The 15,715-nt window shown below is 38.3% G+C and overlaps 1 protein-coding gene across 1 annotated transcript in view; it reads left to right on the forward strand.

Moving 5' to 3' along the window:
• The window catches only part of tacr3a (tachykinin receptor 3a), a 28,480-nt gene that overhangs the window by 3,012 nt on the left and 9,753 nt on the right, over window positions 1–15,715 (forward strand). Inside the window, exons 2-3 of the mRNA XM_020601995.1 lie at window positions 4,232–4,420; window positions 5,502–5,655. Of these exons, the coding sequence (XP_020457651.1) occupies window positions 4,232–4,420; window positions 5,502–5,655 (343 nt within the window). The remainder of the gene's footprint in view (window positions 1–4,231; window positions 4,421–5,501; window positions 5,656–15,715) is intronic.

Raw genomic sequence — 15,715 nt, forward strand, 5'->3', positions numbered from 1 at the left:
GCTTGGCCCCTTAGTTCCAGTGAAAGGAACTCTTAACGCCTCAGCATACCAAGACATTTTGGACAATTTCATGCTCCAAACTTTGTGGGAACAGTTTGGTTATGCCCGTTCCTGTCCCAACATGACTGTGCACCAGTGCACAAAGCAGGGTCCATAAAGACATGGATGAGTGAGTTTGGTGTGGAAGAACCTGACTGGCCTGCACAGAGTCCTGACCTCAACCCGATAGAACACCATTGGGATGAATTAGAGCAGAGACTGTGATCCAGGCCTTCTCGTCCAACATATTGATGTTGATTCTTCCAGAAGCACATTTTTGAGGTCAGACATTGGTCTGACCTCACAAATGCGCTTCTGGAAGAATGGTCAAAATTAACACACTCCTAAACCTTGTGGACAGCTGCCGCCTCGCAGCAAGAAGGTTCCGGCTTTAAACCTTGGGTTGACCGGGGCCCTTGTTTGGAGTTGTATGTTCTCCCTGTGTCTGTGTGGGTGGGCACATACTGTACACTGACTTTTTTTTAGATATGGCCTCACTTGTTTTAAACATTTTTGTCCCAAGAAGTTTTACTATTGTCTTATTGAAATACCTCTGACACGTTTATTAAATAATCCGTAATAATGGTTAGAAATGCTCCCTCATGCGCAGTGAGAGCTGGATAAGGAGAAAAGAAGCATGTCACTGAGAATAACTGCTGTTTTCAAGGGTCAGTTCATCTAAACTAATGCAGACAGCTTCCATTTTATTCATCCAGATTTTGAGACATCTATTTCTGAGATTTCTACCTCCTTCGTCTTAACAGCAGTGGAATTTTGGTTGTGGAATAACACTGAAATTTTTTTAAAAACTGTGTCTTAAAAGTCACAATGTTTGTTTTTAGAAAATTCAGTCTTAATTACTCTGGTTAATCCACAGAATTAGGTGTGAATCATTTCCGTTGTCCTTTCAGGAGTCTCTGTGAAAACTGGATTATCCAGTGTAATGTGGCATCATTCTTGGAAAGAGATGTTGTTGCTGATTTTTTTTAAGAATAATGTTTCAATGCTGCCAAAACCACAAACAAAAGTCCAATCACTTACATTGCTTTGTGGTGACAGTAGGAATCTCAGGGGTGGATTTTCCAAAACCTGAACAAATAAAACAAAAACAATCTGCATGGCTAGATACCATTCATGTCCCATTTGAGTGAGTTACCCACTAAGTGTTTTTGTGATATTGTAAAGTGAGGGTGGTGGAATATTAAACATTATTACTTTCATCTGAGGACATTTGAGCCGACATTTGGCGGATAATGTTTGGCTGCTTGCACTGGACGTCTGGTCCAAGGTAATCTCTAAACACCAGGCGGTGATAAAGTGAGTGTTTAGTAGGTAATGTCATATCGCTGTGACATGGTTTCAAAACAGTTCTTTGTCTGAAAGCTTTGTTGTGGAGCTTAAGACAGACTTCAGGTAAAAAAAAAAAAAAAATGATGTGCAGTATTATGCTGCTGCAGTGATAATGTCCAGTTGGTGCTGATGCCTCTGTGAATTTCTTTATGGTTGTGGTTAATGTGTGTGTGTGTGTGCGTGCGTGCACCTGGTATTACTCGCACTGTGGGCACCAAAACCTGTTTACACACTCATACTGTGAGTACCTGTCCTACCTAATAAGCCCCTTTTTCACCAAAGGAACAATTCCCAGGGCAACAGGAACAGTTTGCAGAACTTAGCTCCTCTCTTTCCGCCAGAGGAATCAGGGCCTAAATTTAATTAGGGTGCATAGTTCAACCCCTAAGAGAAACACTCTAGTCAGGGGGTAGTACTTTCTGAAGGACCAGGAGCTGTCCAGTAAAGCCTGCTGAATGTTACTTATTGGTCAAATACCACACGGCATTTTACACCAGAGTCCTGCACCTGCAAAAATTATGTGCAACCGGTAAAAAATGTGTTTATATTAACTTACGGGTATGGCACAGGTAAAAATAGACTAAATGTGGGTGGGTAGTGGGACAAATAAACAGTTAACATTTTAAGAATGAATAAAGGTGCTGCTTCTTTTAAACATCTAATCCAGCATAATTTTATTAATACTAAATAACCAATACATTTTTTTGAAGGCCTATGGCACAACCTTAGACCCCTCAACTCATGCCTGACTAATGGGACATTAAAGAAGACATCTCTCACATATCAATGTAGGCTAGGCGTCAGTGAATCAAAGTGGACAACCTGCAGTAAATGGCCAGTGGTGGACAATATATCGTATTTTAGAAGGCTACACTGGACATATGGGAGAAAATCATTGTGGTTACAGACTGTGAGAACAATGTTATCATCGGATTTCCTGAATATAAAACGTGCCAAAAAGTGTTAGCAGTTGATAGCTGCAAACCAGGAATGTCATCATGAAAGGAAACAGCTGCAGAGCCCGGGTGCTGTGTCCATCAACAAAAACCTTTTCAAGAACACAACTCTCAAGCACTTTAAAGTAAGTGACTGCGTAGCTTAAAGTCTATTTTAATTACAAGTACAGTTCATAAAGGTTAAGCCTTTTCTTTCGCGGCAGCATTTTGAGTCAGAAATACATGCATTCATTACATTTCGTCTGGATTATTGTAATGCATTATATTTTGGGCTCAGTCAGACGTCCCTTGCCCGCTTTCAGAGAGTCCAAAATGCTGCTGCTCGTCTACTGGTTGGAGGGCGCAAAAGGGACCATATCACACCCATTTTGGCTTCTCTACATTGGCTGCCAGTGTGTTTTAGAATTCATTTTAAGATTCTTTTATTTGTTTTTAAGTCTTTAAATGGTCTGGCCCCCCTTTATCTTACAGAATTCGAATCAGTATGAGCCTCTGTCTTGTTGAGCCTTTGTTTTATGATGGGTGGTTGTTTTAAGTGTGATGTTGTTTAATTGTTGCTTGTTTTATTTTGTTTTAATGGGTTTTGTGGATATTGTGTTAAGCACTTTGGTCAGCTCTGGCTGTGTTAAATGTGCTATATAAATAAAGTTGTTGATGATGATGATGATGAACATGACTACACAGCATAAAAGTCTCATTCCTGCAAATTGCTACCATACTTAGCAATGAAAGGCATCATGTAGCCAGGATTCTGACACAACCCCACTGCCAACCATCACACTTTTATGTTAATTTACAATTTGTTTACTCTCTCTCCTGGGCGTCGTCCTTGGTATGGAAATCCAAATTAGAGTGTGCTTGAGGCATTTTTATCCCAGGGAATGTTCTTGGCCTTTAATTTTTTTCAAACAAACACCAAGAGCCTTTTGGTGGAAATGCTCCTATAGGGACCTGATGCTGGTCTCCACCATATAAATCACTGAATATTAGAGTGATGACTTGGTTTAATTTTAGGAACTACTCTAGGCAAGTAACGGTTGTGGTTAGGGTCCGTTTAAACCTCCAGGAAATGAATGCAAGTCAGAATAAAGCCCCCACAAGGGATTAAAATGATTGTCTGTGTATAATCCTGTTTAGTTTACTCAAGTGTTACTGGGATTGCATTGTGGTTATTGTTCAGTGGTTACAAGTCTGTTACAGTAGATCGGCCACCAGTGTGTGTTGGATCTCAAACAGCTCACACAACTCTGCTGCATACTTGATTGGACATGTAACAAGCTGCTCTTACACTGCTCTCCATAAGGGCCAGTGAGACACTCAGAATAAATACCAAGCAATTACTGGTGAACAGACAGGGCATCTTTGTTGTTGTCCCTCAGTGAATTCCAGTCAGTGAGTTGACAGTGCAAGGCTCAATCTTTACCATCATATGAAGATTGAATTAGTGGCTCTAAGCTTGCATTATCAGCTACCAAAAATCATGCAGCATCCTGAGCTATGGTGATGTTCACCTAGTAATCTCCTGCCAGTTTTAAATGTGTCGTTCAAACACAGTTTCTTCACAGTTCTTTGAAATGAATCATCCATCAGTTTATAAGAAAACACCACAGGCTTTACAGGCTGTCTTGCAAACAACTATGTTAATGTCAAAAAACTGAACAAAAAGTTGAGCTAAAAAAATGTTGAAGTATATATGAACAAAAGCAGAAAACCTTGAGGGTCTTTTCATTGTAGGGGGTGAAGTCGTGCTGTATTCTCATAAATTACAGGGCCTCTACTCTATAATGAAATTAAAAACATAAATCATCTAATCAGTCAACAAATAAATATGCTGCTGAGGCTTCAAACACAAGTTTGTTTTTAACCTACTGACCACTACCCTGCAGGTACACGGCCATCATCCACCCTCTGAAGCCTCGTCTGTCGGCAAAGGCCACCACGGCAGTTATCGTCTGTATCTGGAGCCTGGCTGTGGTTCTGGCCTTCCCTCTCTGCTACTTCTCTACCATTAAAATTCTGCCTCGCAGGACCCTGTGCTATGTGGCTTGGCCCCGCATGGCTGACGACCCCTTCATGTGAGAATTATGTAGAAATTTGTTTTTACAATGACTGAACTTTGCTTTCATACCAGGCAGTGTAGCTTAATGCTATTCTCGTCATCCTCTTCATTAAAGGGGAGCAGCAGCTTTGTTTGAGTTCAGATGTAGCTTCTTTAATTGGTTGCTCTATACAAGTTAATTACAATCTATTTCATATAGTTTACAATATATAGTAACTTACAATTTCACACACCGGTGAAATCACTGAGTCATTCCTAGTTAACTGGAACCTAATCTTAGAAGATCCAGAGGGTTTTCTATTTTTATATTTACATTGGGATTGCACCACTGATTGTGACAGACTATAACCTTTTTCATTTGCAGGATGTTGATAGTGACAAACACACTCACACACTCAGGATTGTGCTGTACTGTTACTTGTAAGAGATGAAGGCACCAGCTGTCTGTTGTTGTCGTGCACCTTTTGTTTTGTGTCTGTGTGATCATTTTGCATCTTGTTGTAACCATTTTGCATCTTCACTTGGTTGTGGCCACTTGTTTAATGAATGTTTTTGTTGTCTTTTTTTTTTTTTTTTAGTTATTTTCATCTCTTTTTAGTCTCAACATTCTTTTTTTGGGTCTATATTTGACTTGTTTTTGACTATTAGGTTGTTTTGCATGCCCTTGTACTCATTTTGCATTTTTATGTGTTAGCTTTGCATCTACATTTACTAATTTTGCCTGTGTTTATTGATATTTACTCATTTTGCTTCTGTTCATTGCTGAATGACTTTCCAACAAGAAATGTGGTTCAGGGGCCCCCTGTTCCTTTGGGTCCCTGGGCCTGTGCCCAATAGGCCCCAATCACACTCTATGAAAATGTTTTGATTACAGTTGATTTACTTAAGTTATAATGCAAGCAGCACTGACGGTGAGTTTAGAGCGAAACAAAATGTTTACAGTGTGCCAGTTAGTGTTGACTTTAGTGTTGAAATTCCAAGCCATTCATCTGTTGCAACTGCTAACAAGAGAACATGAGGCTCAGTTTGTGTTGATAGTAGAAGATAAGATCTATGAGTGTATACATGATACATCCTTTTCTCCTCTTTATTCCCAGGTATCATATCATTGTGACAGTTCTGGTCTATGTGCTGCCCTTAGTGGTGATGGGAATCACTTACACCATTGTGGGGGTGACTCTGTGGGGTGGGGGCGAGATCCCCGGAGACTCATGTGATAGCCATCACAGACAGCTCCAGGCTAAAAGGAAGGTAAGCCTGCTGGATAATAGTGCTCCATTCAGAATTCAGCTATGACCTAAGGCTGCCTAGTTATTAACTGTGGACATGATAATCTCTGAATGCTGAAGTCAGAGAACCGGAAATAAACTACAATGTTTTGCCACCGAGAAGCCTCAGGCTGCAGGTAATTATTATATCACGGCTGATTATTTAACATTGAATAGAAAAATAATAGCTTCAGGTGACTGAGATTTTGACAGTTATTGTCCTTTAAAAAAGGCAAGGCATTTGGAACTGTCTAATTTCTCAACTTTTTTGATACAACTAGAGGGCATCTGCCAGTCTGGAACAATTTTCCTGTTGCTGTATACATTTAGGATTTAGATTTAAGCCCCTTTCTCTGTTCATGTTATTACTGTTGCTACAAATATTTCTTGTCTAATGGGAGAATCCCAGACCACCACCAAATCTAATTAAATGTTCCCCCCTGATAAACAACCTGCTGAAAACATATTTAACATTCTTGATGGAGATAAAAGTGACCCAACAAGGTAATGTTCTGCAGCACTAAAATTAGAGCAACTTCCTCTTTGTGCTGCCTTGTAAAGAATATAATGTTTCACATTTCAAAGGAACCAAAATAACTCTTTGTAAGCTTTTTGTTGTGTTTAACCACTGGGACAAATATTTATATGTAGAAAATTATGGGTTATTTTGGTTACTAAGTACTGGACCGTATCAGGAATAGGACTTCACTGAAGCTGTAATCATTGCTTTTCTTCACTAAAGCAAGAACTATGGGCTCTTTAGTCATTATAATTGCATGAAAAGTACAAATTTTATATCCAGTTCTCACAAGTGAAACTGAAAAGAAAAATAACAGGCCAGGCTGATAGTAATAAAGTAGGGTAGTCTTGCTTTCAGGATTAATTTTCTACTCCATTAACTGAAAGATTAAGAGTATAACATTTAAAAAGTGAAACCATCAGTTACAGTGCATTGCAGTGTAGAGGAAAAATAGGTTTTGCCTTATGGATGTGCAGCAGGTAGACACACTGCACTGTGAACATTTCAGGAAAGAAAACCTTGATTTTACACAACGCAACCTTTTCAGTTGTCACTTGCCTTCAGTCAGCTGTTAGTCCGATGTATCTAGACAAGCACAAGCTCTGAAAACCAACGATGTCTCGAGGCATTTTGTGTTTGGTAGGCGTATCTAAGGCCAAGGCTTGTATGTTTCAGGAGACAGAAGCTTATTCAAAACATGTTTTTACTATTGGAGTGTGTGACCAAATATGAGAAAAATATGTCCTGCAGCGTATTATATGTCATAAAAAGGGAGTAAAGCTAAATAAATCATTACACTTACCGCAGAATCACTAGCAAATAAAATTATATAACACTTGGCACAGATATACAGTAAAATTCCTTTAGTTCCATCGTACAATTCCACCTGAGATCTTGTTTTGAATCATAGTACTGTATCATATATGCTTTCCTCTTTTAGATCGATCTCTATTGATGGTTAAAGCACACAGACACTGTAATATAGCCACACTTACAAGCTCACTCACCTTATGTGTTTACTGTCACTGCAGCTTCTTTCTCTGCTTTATGATTTATTAAAAACTTCACAAGTTCACAATTTTTGAAAAGATGTGGTTGTTAATGAACAGCATGTGTTACTGATTGACACATTTTGCAGTTTGAAAGTCAATGATCCTCAAGCAAGAAGCAGGCAGAGGGAAAACAATTGTTCAGGTTCAAGAGCTTTAAGATTATCTGTGGTATTCACCAGTTCTCTTGTACTAAGAATTTTTTTCCTTAGGCATAAATGAAACTGGAGTTTAAATATAATACAAAAGTTTATTTATTTGCAGAAAAGTTTTTTTTTTTTTTAATGGCATATTTTGTCATAGCAGCTTTTACATTTCAATGGTAGGAAAATTAAGAAATAGAAAGGAAAACAGAACAATTCTCTCACAGCTGCTTCATGGTCTTTATGGAAGTCATTGTCCAGCATTGTTCTCTATCATAACACATGACATTATATTTAAGTGATTGCCAGCCCCTTGATCACTTTGCACATTAGTCATGGAGCACAATGCTTTCGAAAAATGTTTTCTGGTATCTACCTGTGGCCCGAAACCATTCCCTCTTTGTCTTTGAACGTTTCATACTGAAACGTGTTGGTCTTGCTATTAAAGTTGGCCAAACACTACAAGTGTTGCAAGATCTTTTGTTTTCCTGGTGTTTAAATTGTGGCCTGAACTATTCTCTCTTTGTCTTTGACACAGTACAGCACTGCTCTGGTGATATATCAGTGACAGATGTACTATTGCCATTTTATTGTGAGACTGTTAAATGTTTGAACAGAGGTTCATTGTGTGTAATGTGCATTCCCATCTGCACTTCACACCATGATGCAAAATGATGTGCTTTTTGTCACTGTACTAAACTAGTGCACGGTCAGAATCCACAGGGGACTGACCGTCAAAACTGCTTTGACAGCATGTCCACACCTCTACATATCTTCTGTGCAAAACATTGCTTTGCTACCAGTTTTACCACTCTGCAGTATAATTTGCTTACATATGTTACCCGGGGTCTTGAGCAACAGACCTGAATGCAGAGTCTAAATTTCCATCTCTGCCATTGCATGCTTTCATCTTTCCTTATGAATCAGTATTGACTTTACAATATTGGTCATTATTTATGAGTCCTCGGGCAAAAAATGAGTCTACAGGGAGTCCTTCTGCACAGATCAATGAGTGAAATGGGATATGTATGCATCTGTTAGTGTCATTTGTTATAGGCAGACTGCAGCTGTTTTATTTTAGTGCCCATTTCAAAAGAAATTTGTGTGTTTGTGTAAAGTCTGAATTAAACCATTTGAGCATCATTTTGAAGATGAAGCATGCTTATCTTTCAACCTCTGCCATAACCTCATCGCTGTTTTACATGGTAAACTGTTTTATCATGCAGGTTGACAGTTTGGTGTTTGCAGGCTTTGCTCAGAATAGGTCACAGAGGCTTTCACTCTTTTCCAGACTCCTAGCAAGAAGTGCTAAACAAATAAAAACATTCGGTTCAGTAAGCTGAAACACTTGGATAACAATTATTTAATTATAATTTGAATAAAACACATTTAGGTGACCCATGGTTTAAACAGAATAGCTGTAGATAGTGTTTTTACACATTCAGTAATAAATAAATATTATTTTTCCCCCTCTTCCAAAAGGAATAGTGTCTTTGTTACTTAACCCAATCCATATCTACAGTATTTCACCTTTTTATTTCAAACTTTTGTCTTGTTTATCAAAGGGGAATACAAAGTGTGTGTAGAGGAACATCGATCAATCTGGCATCTTTTTTGAAACATATTTTTTAAAGAGCCATGAAATCAGAAAATGCATTTGAAAAAATCAACAGCAATGCTATTGATAATCCTTTAACAAGAGTAATGACATGTTTACACAAGAAGCATTTTAACTTTTTCTAGTGCGCAGCCATCACTGGTCTGTGAGCTTATTGAGGAAGTAATAAAAGGCTCCATCCATTTCTATGATCTTTATTGAGAGAGAGATTCACCGGGCTATTTTCTAGAGTTAATCCATTCTTCCGCAATCACCACGCCACAGGTGCTCTATTTTAAGCTCGTGCCTGGGGCTGTGCATTCAAAATGTCAGTCTGAAGTGCAGCACTAATGAACTGTCATAAGGCTGCCATACGGCTCCGTAAGGCCATCTGAGTTCAGCTTGTGTTGTAAGCACCATTGATCGCCCATCTTCCTTAAAGCATGAGGACAACATACTGTGTGTGTGTGTGTGTGTGTGTAAGGATTGGGATGGATTACCTCTACAAGATCCAATTTTTCCAAAACTTAAGTACAACATTATATAGCTGCAGTTTTTGTGACGGTCACACCGGCTCCTGGTAACCTCCCAGCTACACCGGTGCAAATAGATACAGCTGTCCTAACAGGGACAAGTTTCTGAATGCCCAGGCTTATTCCTTAAAGAAAATAATGAAAATCCCAGTCGAAGCCATTGTGAGGGTCATTCACCAAGCCACACTATAACACAAGAGGAGCTGGCTGGATGCTTTTACGAATTAATGAAGATTTTAAGTACTGTGGCTACAGGCACAAAACCCCCTGTGCAGTTTCTTTTCATCAGTGATTGTCTGAGAATCATACCTTGAACAAGGCTCCCGCTGAAACACTTGGATGAAAGCTATGCTTGAATAAAAGCTTTTTACTTTATTCAGTGCCCCCCTAACTTGGATTTCTCTCTCTCTCTTCCTTGCAGTAGCTTTCAGCTGCTGATTCCAAAGAGTGTCTTTACTCACTAAGCAGTGGTTTTCTAAAAACAATAAGCAGCAAAGCTGCCATAACTGCAGGACTTGAGATATCTCTAAAAGCATTGAATTCAGTTTAATCAGAAAAAGCCTTAGAGGGAATTTAAAGGATTCAAAAATGAATGAAATAATAAATTACCCTAGGCCATATCATTCCTACTTGTTTTTCATCATACTTTAGTACTTTAATGACCATAAAACAGGTATTAAGTTACATTCTGCTTGGTAATAAAAATGTCTTAAATCTCTTAGTTCATGTACATGTAGCAAAGTTTTGTCAGTCCTGGAAGTGTTACATTCTTGTACTATATGGACGTCATGGGGAGGTGGTTTGGGTGAATGGTAGACATACAAAGCACAGGATTTGTAACATCAGGGACCATGATTCATGACCAGCTTCCTTTATGTTAGTTTTTAGACTAAATGTAAAGTTTTGTTTAAGCCTGCAGTAACTTTGGAGCAGTGCACATTGAGAGCTGCTGTACCAGAGTCAAATTCCTCATGTCCAACACACCTGACCAATAAAGCTGATTCTGATTCTGGAAAGAAACTGTAAACACAACGTTGTCATATCTTCATCTTTTCAGTTGACATGGCAAATTTGTTAGGAAGCAGTTGATTATTTATGCATCTAGCAGTTATGGAACATCATTATTAGTCCTTTGAACTCGTGTTTCTGTCCACCTGATGAATGCGGGTCTAATATTTACTCTAATTTAGCTGCTAATTGCTCCCCAATAATATGTTTACCAACTAGTTGCTTACTTTTTTGCCTTGTTGATAATCAGCAGGTTGTATACAGTGGATTTTAGAGCTTTTATCAGTGAAAACAGCTGCCTGCTGAGGCTGAAAATGACACTATAAGAGCCATCAGACTGAAGCAAAACATAAAGGTTGCAGGCCAGACATCAAAAGAATGAACTGAAACTGAGTATAAGGTTCTGTAAAGCCAAGCAGCAAATATTTCTCTGTAGGTTGGTCACTATGACTGACTGCTTGCTGCACATTTACATTGTTTTCATTTGGCATTTTATATAAAGGTATAAAATATTGTTCAAGAGTTAATAAGGTTAAATATCAAAATGTAGACTGAAGATTTTGAAATACTTTTATTTGTGAAGGAAAGATTCACTCCCTTTTTGAATTGTGTTTTTCTCCTCCTTTAGTTTTTACTTTTACTCGGTGGCATTCACGCATGTGACATGTTGAGATTTGCCTTTATCTTGCTCCAAATTGTGGACAGGACTTATTCTGTCTTCAAGCTAACTAATAGCAAGTCATTTACTGAATTAATGAACGAACATAAATCTGTAATGCTGGGGCAAGCCCCAAGACAGTTTTGGTCAGTTGCATTCTAATTCGCTATCCATTTTATGCATTAAAAACCTCATTAGCATATGAGTTTCATTACTTTTTTAAAAAGCTAATCACCATCAAACTAAAATGTATTCCTCATCTACTTCCATTTGTTTCCCGCTGCTCATTCTCGTGTAGATGTGCAATACTGTGTGGGTAGAGAACTTCACTGAGTTAGTACAGTGTACTATGGGTTAGTCACACAGCTTCTTTTAAGTCTTTTTTTTTTTGTTATTTTTACACTTGTCATTTGATTTTGTAATTATGTTCTTTTGTCACAACATTAGCAGCATTCAGTAATAGTCTGACCTCAGTGACTCATCAATCACTAATGCTTTATCACAAGCGAGTAATACAGCCCTAATGGCTCATAGAGCCACTGGAAGGCCTGCATGAGCTTCACACTTTGAGGTCTCTTGCATACATCCACAAGGTTTTCACTAATTTTGGCTGATTATGTGTCTTCTCAGCTCCGTGGGGTGTGTGGGTGTGTACAGATATGTCCTTCACTCTGCAGTTAGCTGAAGAGACAATTTACACTTTCATCATACTATAAGTAGAGTCTGGTAACCTCGCATATTTTTTTTCCAGTATTAATATGGTTCCCACATTTTGTGACCACAAAAGGGGGTCGGTAAGGTTAAAACACTGAATATTATGCTTGGATTCTGTGTTGATAAACTAACTTTGTGTTCGCAGAGAAGTGAAGGTTGTTTTCACACTCTGCTGTTTACCATTATTTCAGACGTTATTTCGTTTACTTGCTGCAAAAAAAAAAAAAAAAAAAAAAACTCACAACTCTCAAAGCTCTTTATTAACATTTAACCCAAAAACATTCTCTCTCCCTAACATAAATTAAAATGCTTTTTTGCCTCAACTTAAACTCTGGGCCTGAGCCTCTGGTCTCTGGCCAGTGGAGTGCCGTAGGGATGATGTATTTGTATATGCCAACCCAGAAGTTAGCATCACCTTGGTTACCTCAACAAAAAGCCAATAGGATTTTTTTCAAAGGCTTTTGTATTATTGCAGAAAATAAGCTCTGTGACAAACAACAGTTTATGATACTTACACATTTTGTTCAGAGCGATTATCTTCACAAGTGCACACCACGTTTATAATTTTTGAAGCCCAATTGCAATCGCCAGAAGTAGAAAGCTATTGTTAGGCTATAAAGTCAAGTCAAGAATCTTTATTGTCATTAAGCATAACACAATGAATTTTTTTCCAGCAGCTCTTGGCTTAAAAGACACAAATTACAGAAGAATAACACTGTAAATGTAATTTCCAGGAGACAGGGTGTAATCAACAGGTGAAAATGATCAACTATACATTTACTGTTACAGCTGAGACTGAGTGCGTTATTACATTGTAGGCTACAGCATCTGATTCCTGCTCTTCGGGTTCCTGCCAACCAGGGATCCAAGTAAATCCCTGAAATTCAGTTTACATTTTGGCGTTTAGACAAAAAAAACCACACAAAATTCACATTGCTGAATTGATCTGAAATTGCTTTTAGATTACAAAGAGATGTTCTATGGGCCACTTTGGTCTAGACTGATCCCCTCAAACTAATGATTCTACTCTCAGACCTGATGGAAAGGCTTAGCTGATAGTACTGCAGGGCTGAGCCAGTTGCTTGCAGGTACGTCTCCTGATTAAACACATATATGTTGGTGTCTTCTAACAAGAACAAATTATCAGCACTTGGCATGTCCGGTTATAAGGCATAGATAAAATTCTATTATAATATTCAAGAGGTACTCTACCCTCATCCATCTCTCATCCACTTGCCTGCTGCTGTCCTGTTATATTATAAACAAAAACAAAATCATCTTGTTAAAACTGATGAAACAGTCGAGCAATTCACTCCCTCTCTCACAAAAGTATTCAATTTTAGCATGCGTTACAAACAGCAGCTGTTGTTTAGAAGCTCATTAACGGTAAGTCAGTTAACTATACCTATGCAAGAACCATTCTTTGTGTTTTTGCTACAAAGGCAGAAAATAAAATCTTTTGATAACAGGAAGAAAATGTCTCCCACTTCATCAGTACAGAGACAGACTCAATATCTGAACCAGGTCACGTTGCCTTAAAGCTACACAGGAGCCTCACCTGCTGTGGTGGAGAATTGAATTAGATTGCTGACTTGTTATTCATAGATGTAGGTTCAATTGCAGAAATGCTGCTTTGTAACAAATTGTCTGAATTATTCAGCATTTCTCTCCACATACTGTTAGCTTGAATCACAGTAACTTCCTTTTCCCCCCTTTAGAGTCTCATGAATAAGAAGTGTGTATTAATGAAGCACCCACTGTCCTTCTCAAAAGAAATTGCTTAATTATCTGCAAAACAAAGCATTTGATGCAATTTTAGTTTAGTTATTTTTGGTAAATTTGCTTATTTTCTTTCTTTAAGAGAATGACATGTTAGGTTAACTGAGCAGAAAGACTAGAAATGGGGAGAAAGAGCTACATTGCTGCTCTAAAGGTAAGATATTTGACATACCAGCATCTCAAAAGGTCATTAATCTCAACATTATATTTCAAATATTGTGGCCAGTAGGTGACACAGCCATTTCACAGAACAGATAGTACATGAATGTAGAATGTGTGCATCATTTGGCATCCAGGCTTTGACATCATCTAACAGCAGGGAGTGGAAATGAACAAAATACACTAATCAAAAATAACAATATAACATTATGACCACTGACAGACAAAGTGAATAATGTTGATTATCTTATTACAGTGTCACATGTCAGTGTGTAGGGTACATTAGGCAGCAAGTGAACATTCAGTTCTCAAAGGTAATGTGTTAGAAGCAAGAAAAATGGGCAAGCGTTAGGATGGGAGTGACTTTGACAAGGGCCAAACTGGCTAGACGATGGGGTCAGAGCATCTCCCAGACTGCAGGTCTTGTTGGGTGTTCCCAGTCTGCAGTGGTTACTACCTACCAACAGTGTCTAAAGAAGGACAAACAGTGAATTGGCGACAGGGTCATGGACGCTCAAGGCTTGCTGATCATGAGGTTGACCTACTGTAGATTAAACTTTTACATTTCATTCATTCTTTTCAAAAGATTCCATTTAGGTTAAAGTTTTGTTAAAATGTCTGAAAATGAAAAATACTGTACACTGGTTTCTATGAAGAGAAACATTCAGCGGCTATAGTGGTGATATCACACCTAGACAGGGAAGGCTGTTGAATTTGTCTAAAAAGTTCTCTCTAGCTTGTCCTCACAAGCAGAGTTTTCACTCCTTTTACATGATTTTTTTATAGAATGGCCAACACATTTTTGCTCTTCCTGACAGTAGATCTATCACAGAAGATGCCCAGTACCGTATGACTACCCTAGTACTTTAACCACTCCTTTATGTTTGGGCTTAGCTTGCATGCTGTCAGCTACACACTGAGATTTCTTTTTCTCCTGAATGACCCACTAATCATTTTTCCATGGGCCTCTGGGATTTGACAATGTGTAATGTAAATGTCTCCACAGACCTCACAATAAACATCAGGGAAGTATTCATGGTTTTGTTCCCAGCAGTATGATGACCATTATTGTTATTATATGACCCTTTTTCTTTGTGTGTGTGTTTGTACCACTGTTTTTTTTTTTTTTTAGAATAGCAATCGTGAAACATCAAAGTGGTAAAATAAGAGAAGGCATCCTTCCTTTGAGGTGTGTTGTACTCAATGCACATTTCCTGTATTTGTTCTTCGCTTGTCTCTTATTCTCTCTGTTGTGTCCGAGCATGTTCATCCATCATTTTCAAGGCCAACATAATTTGTAAAGCATTTGAAAATCTCAGAACACATATTCAATATAGGCAAAAACTTACTTACACTGCATATTAAATGAAATTTAACTGGGGGTGACTGATTTTCATAGAACTTGATCAAATGGACTGTTTGGTCTAAATGTTTTTTTCTTTCTTTCCTTTTGAGCTTTCATTGAGAACATTGTGTTTTCCCCTGTTTATGAAAGGTTTGCCTTGTCTTTTGTTTTTCTGGAACACACACTGTTAGTACAACATACTAACAGAAGAAAAAAATAATGGATAGTGGATTTTGCAATCACTGTAACCCTGTGCTCCAGCAACCTAGAAAGTAATCTCATTCAAGATAAAATAATATTTTCTAACCTGCAGATGCAGTAAAAGCCAGCGATACACTATATGTACTAGGAATTTAAGGGATTGAACTCAGGTTGAAAAAGGCCCTTTGTTTAACTCACTGTAGCTCCCTTTTATTGCTATGCTGTGCCTTCACTTGCTTTCCTTTTCACAGACCACTGCTGGATGTTGGACATACGCAATCTGCAGTTGCCTGGTTCTCTCAGTAGTTAGACCTTTCCCCTCTTCCTTGACCTCTAG

This window comes from Monopterus albus, unplaced genomic scaffold (assembly GCF_001952655.1).
Source record: "Monopterus albus unplaced genomic scaffold, M_albus_1.0 scaffold54.1, whole genome shotgun sequence".
NCBI lineage: Eukaryota > Metazoa > Chordata > Actinopteri > Synbranchiformes > Synbranchidae > Monopterus > Monopterus albus.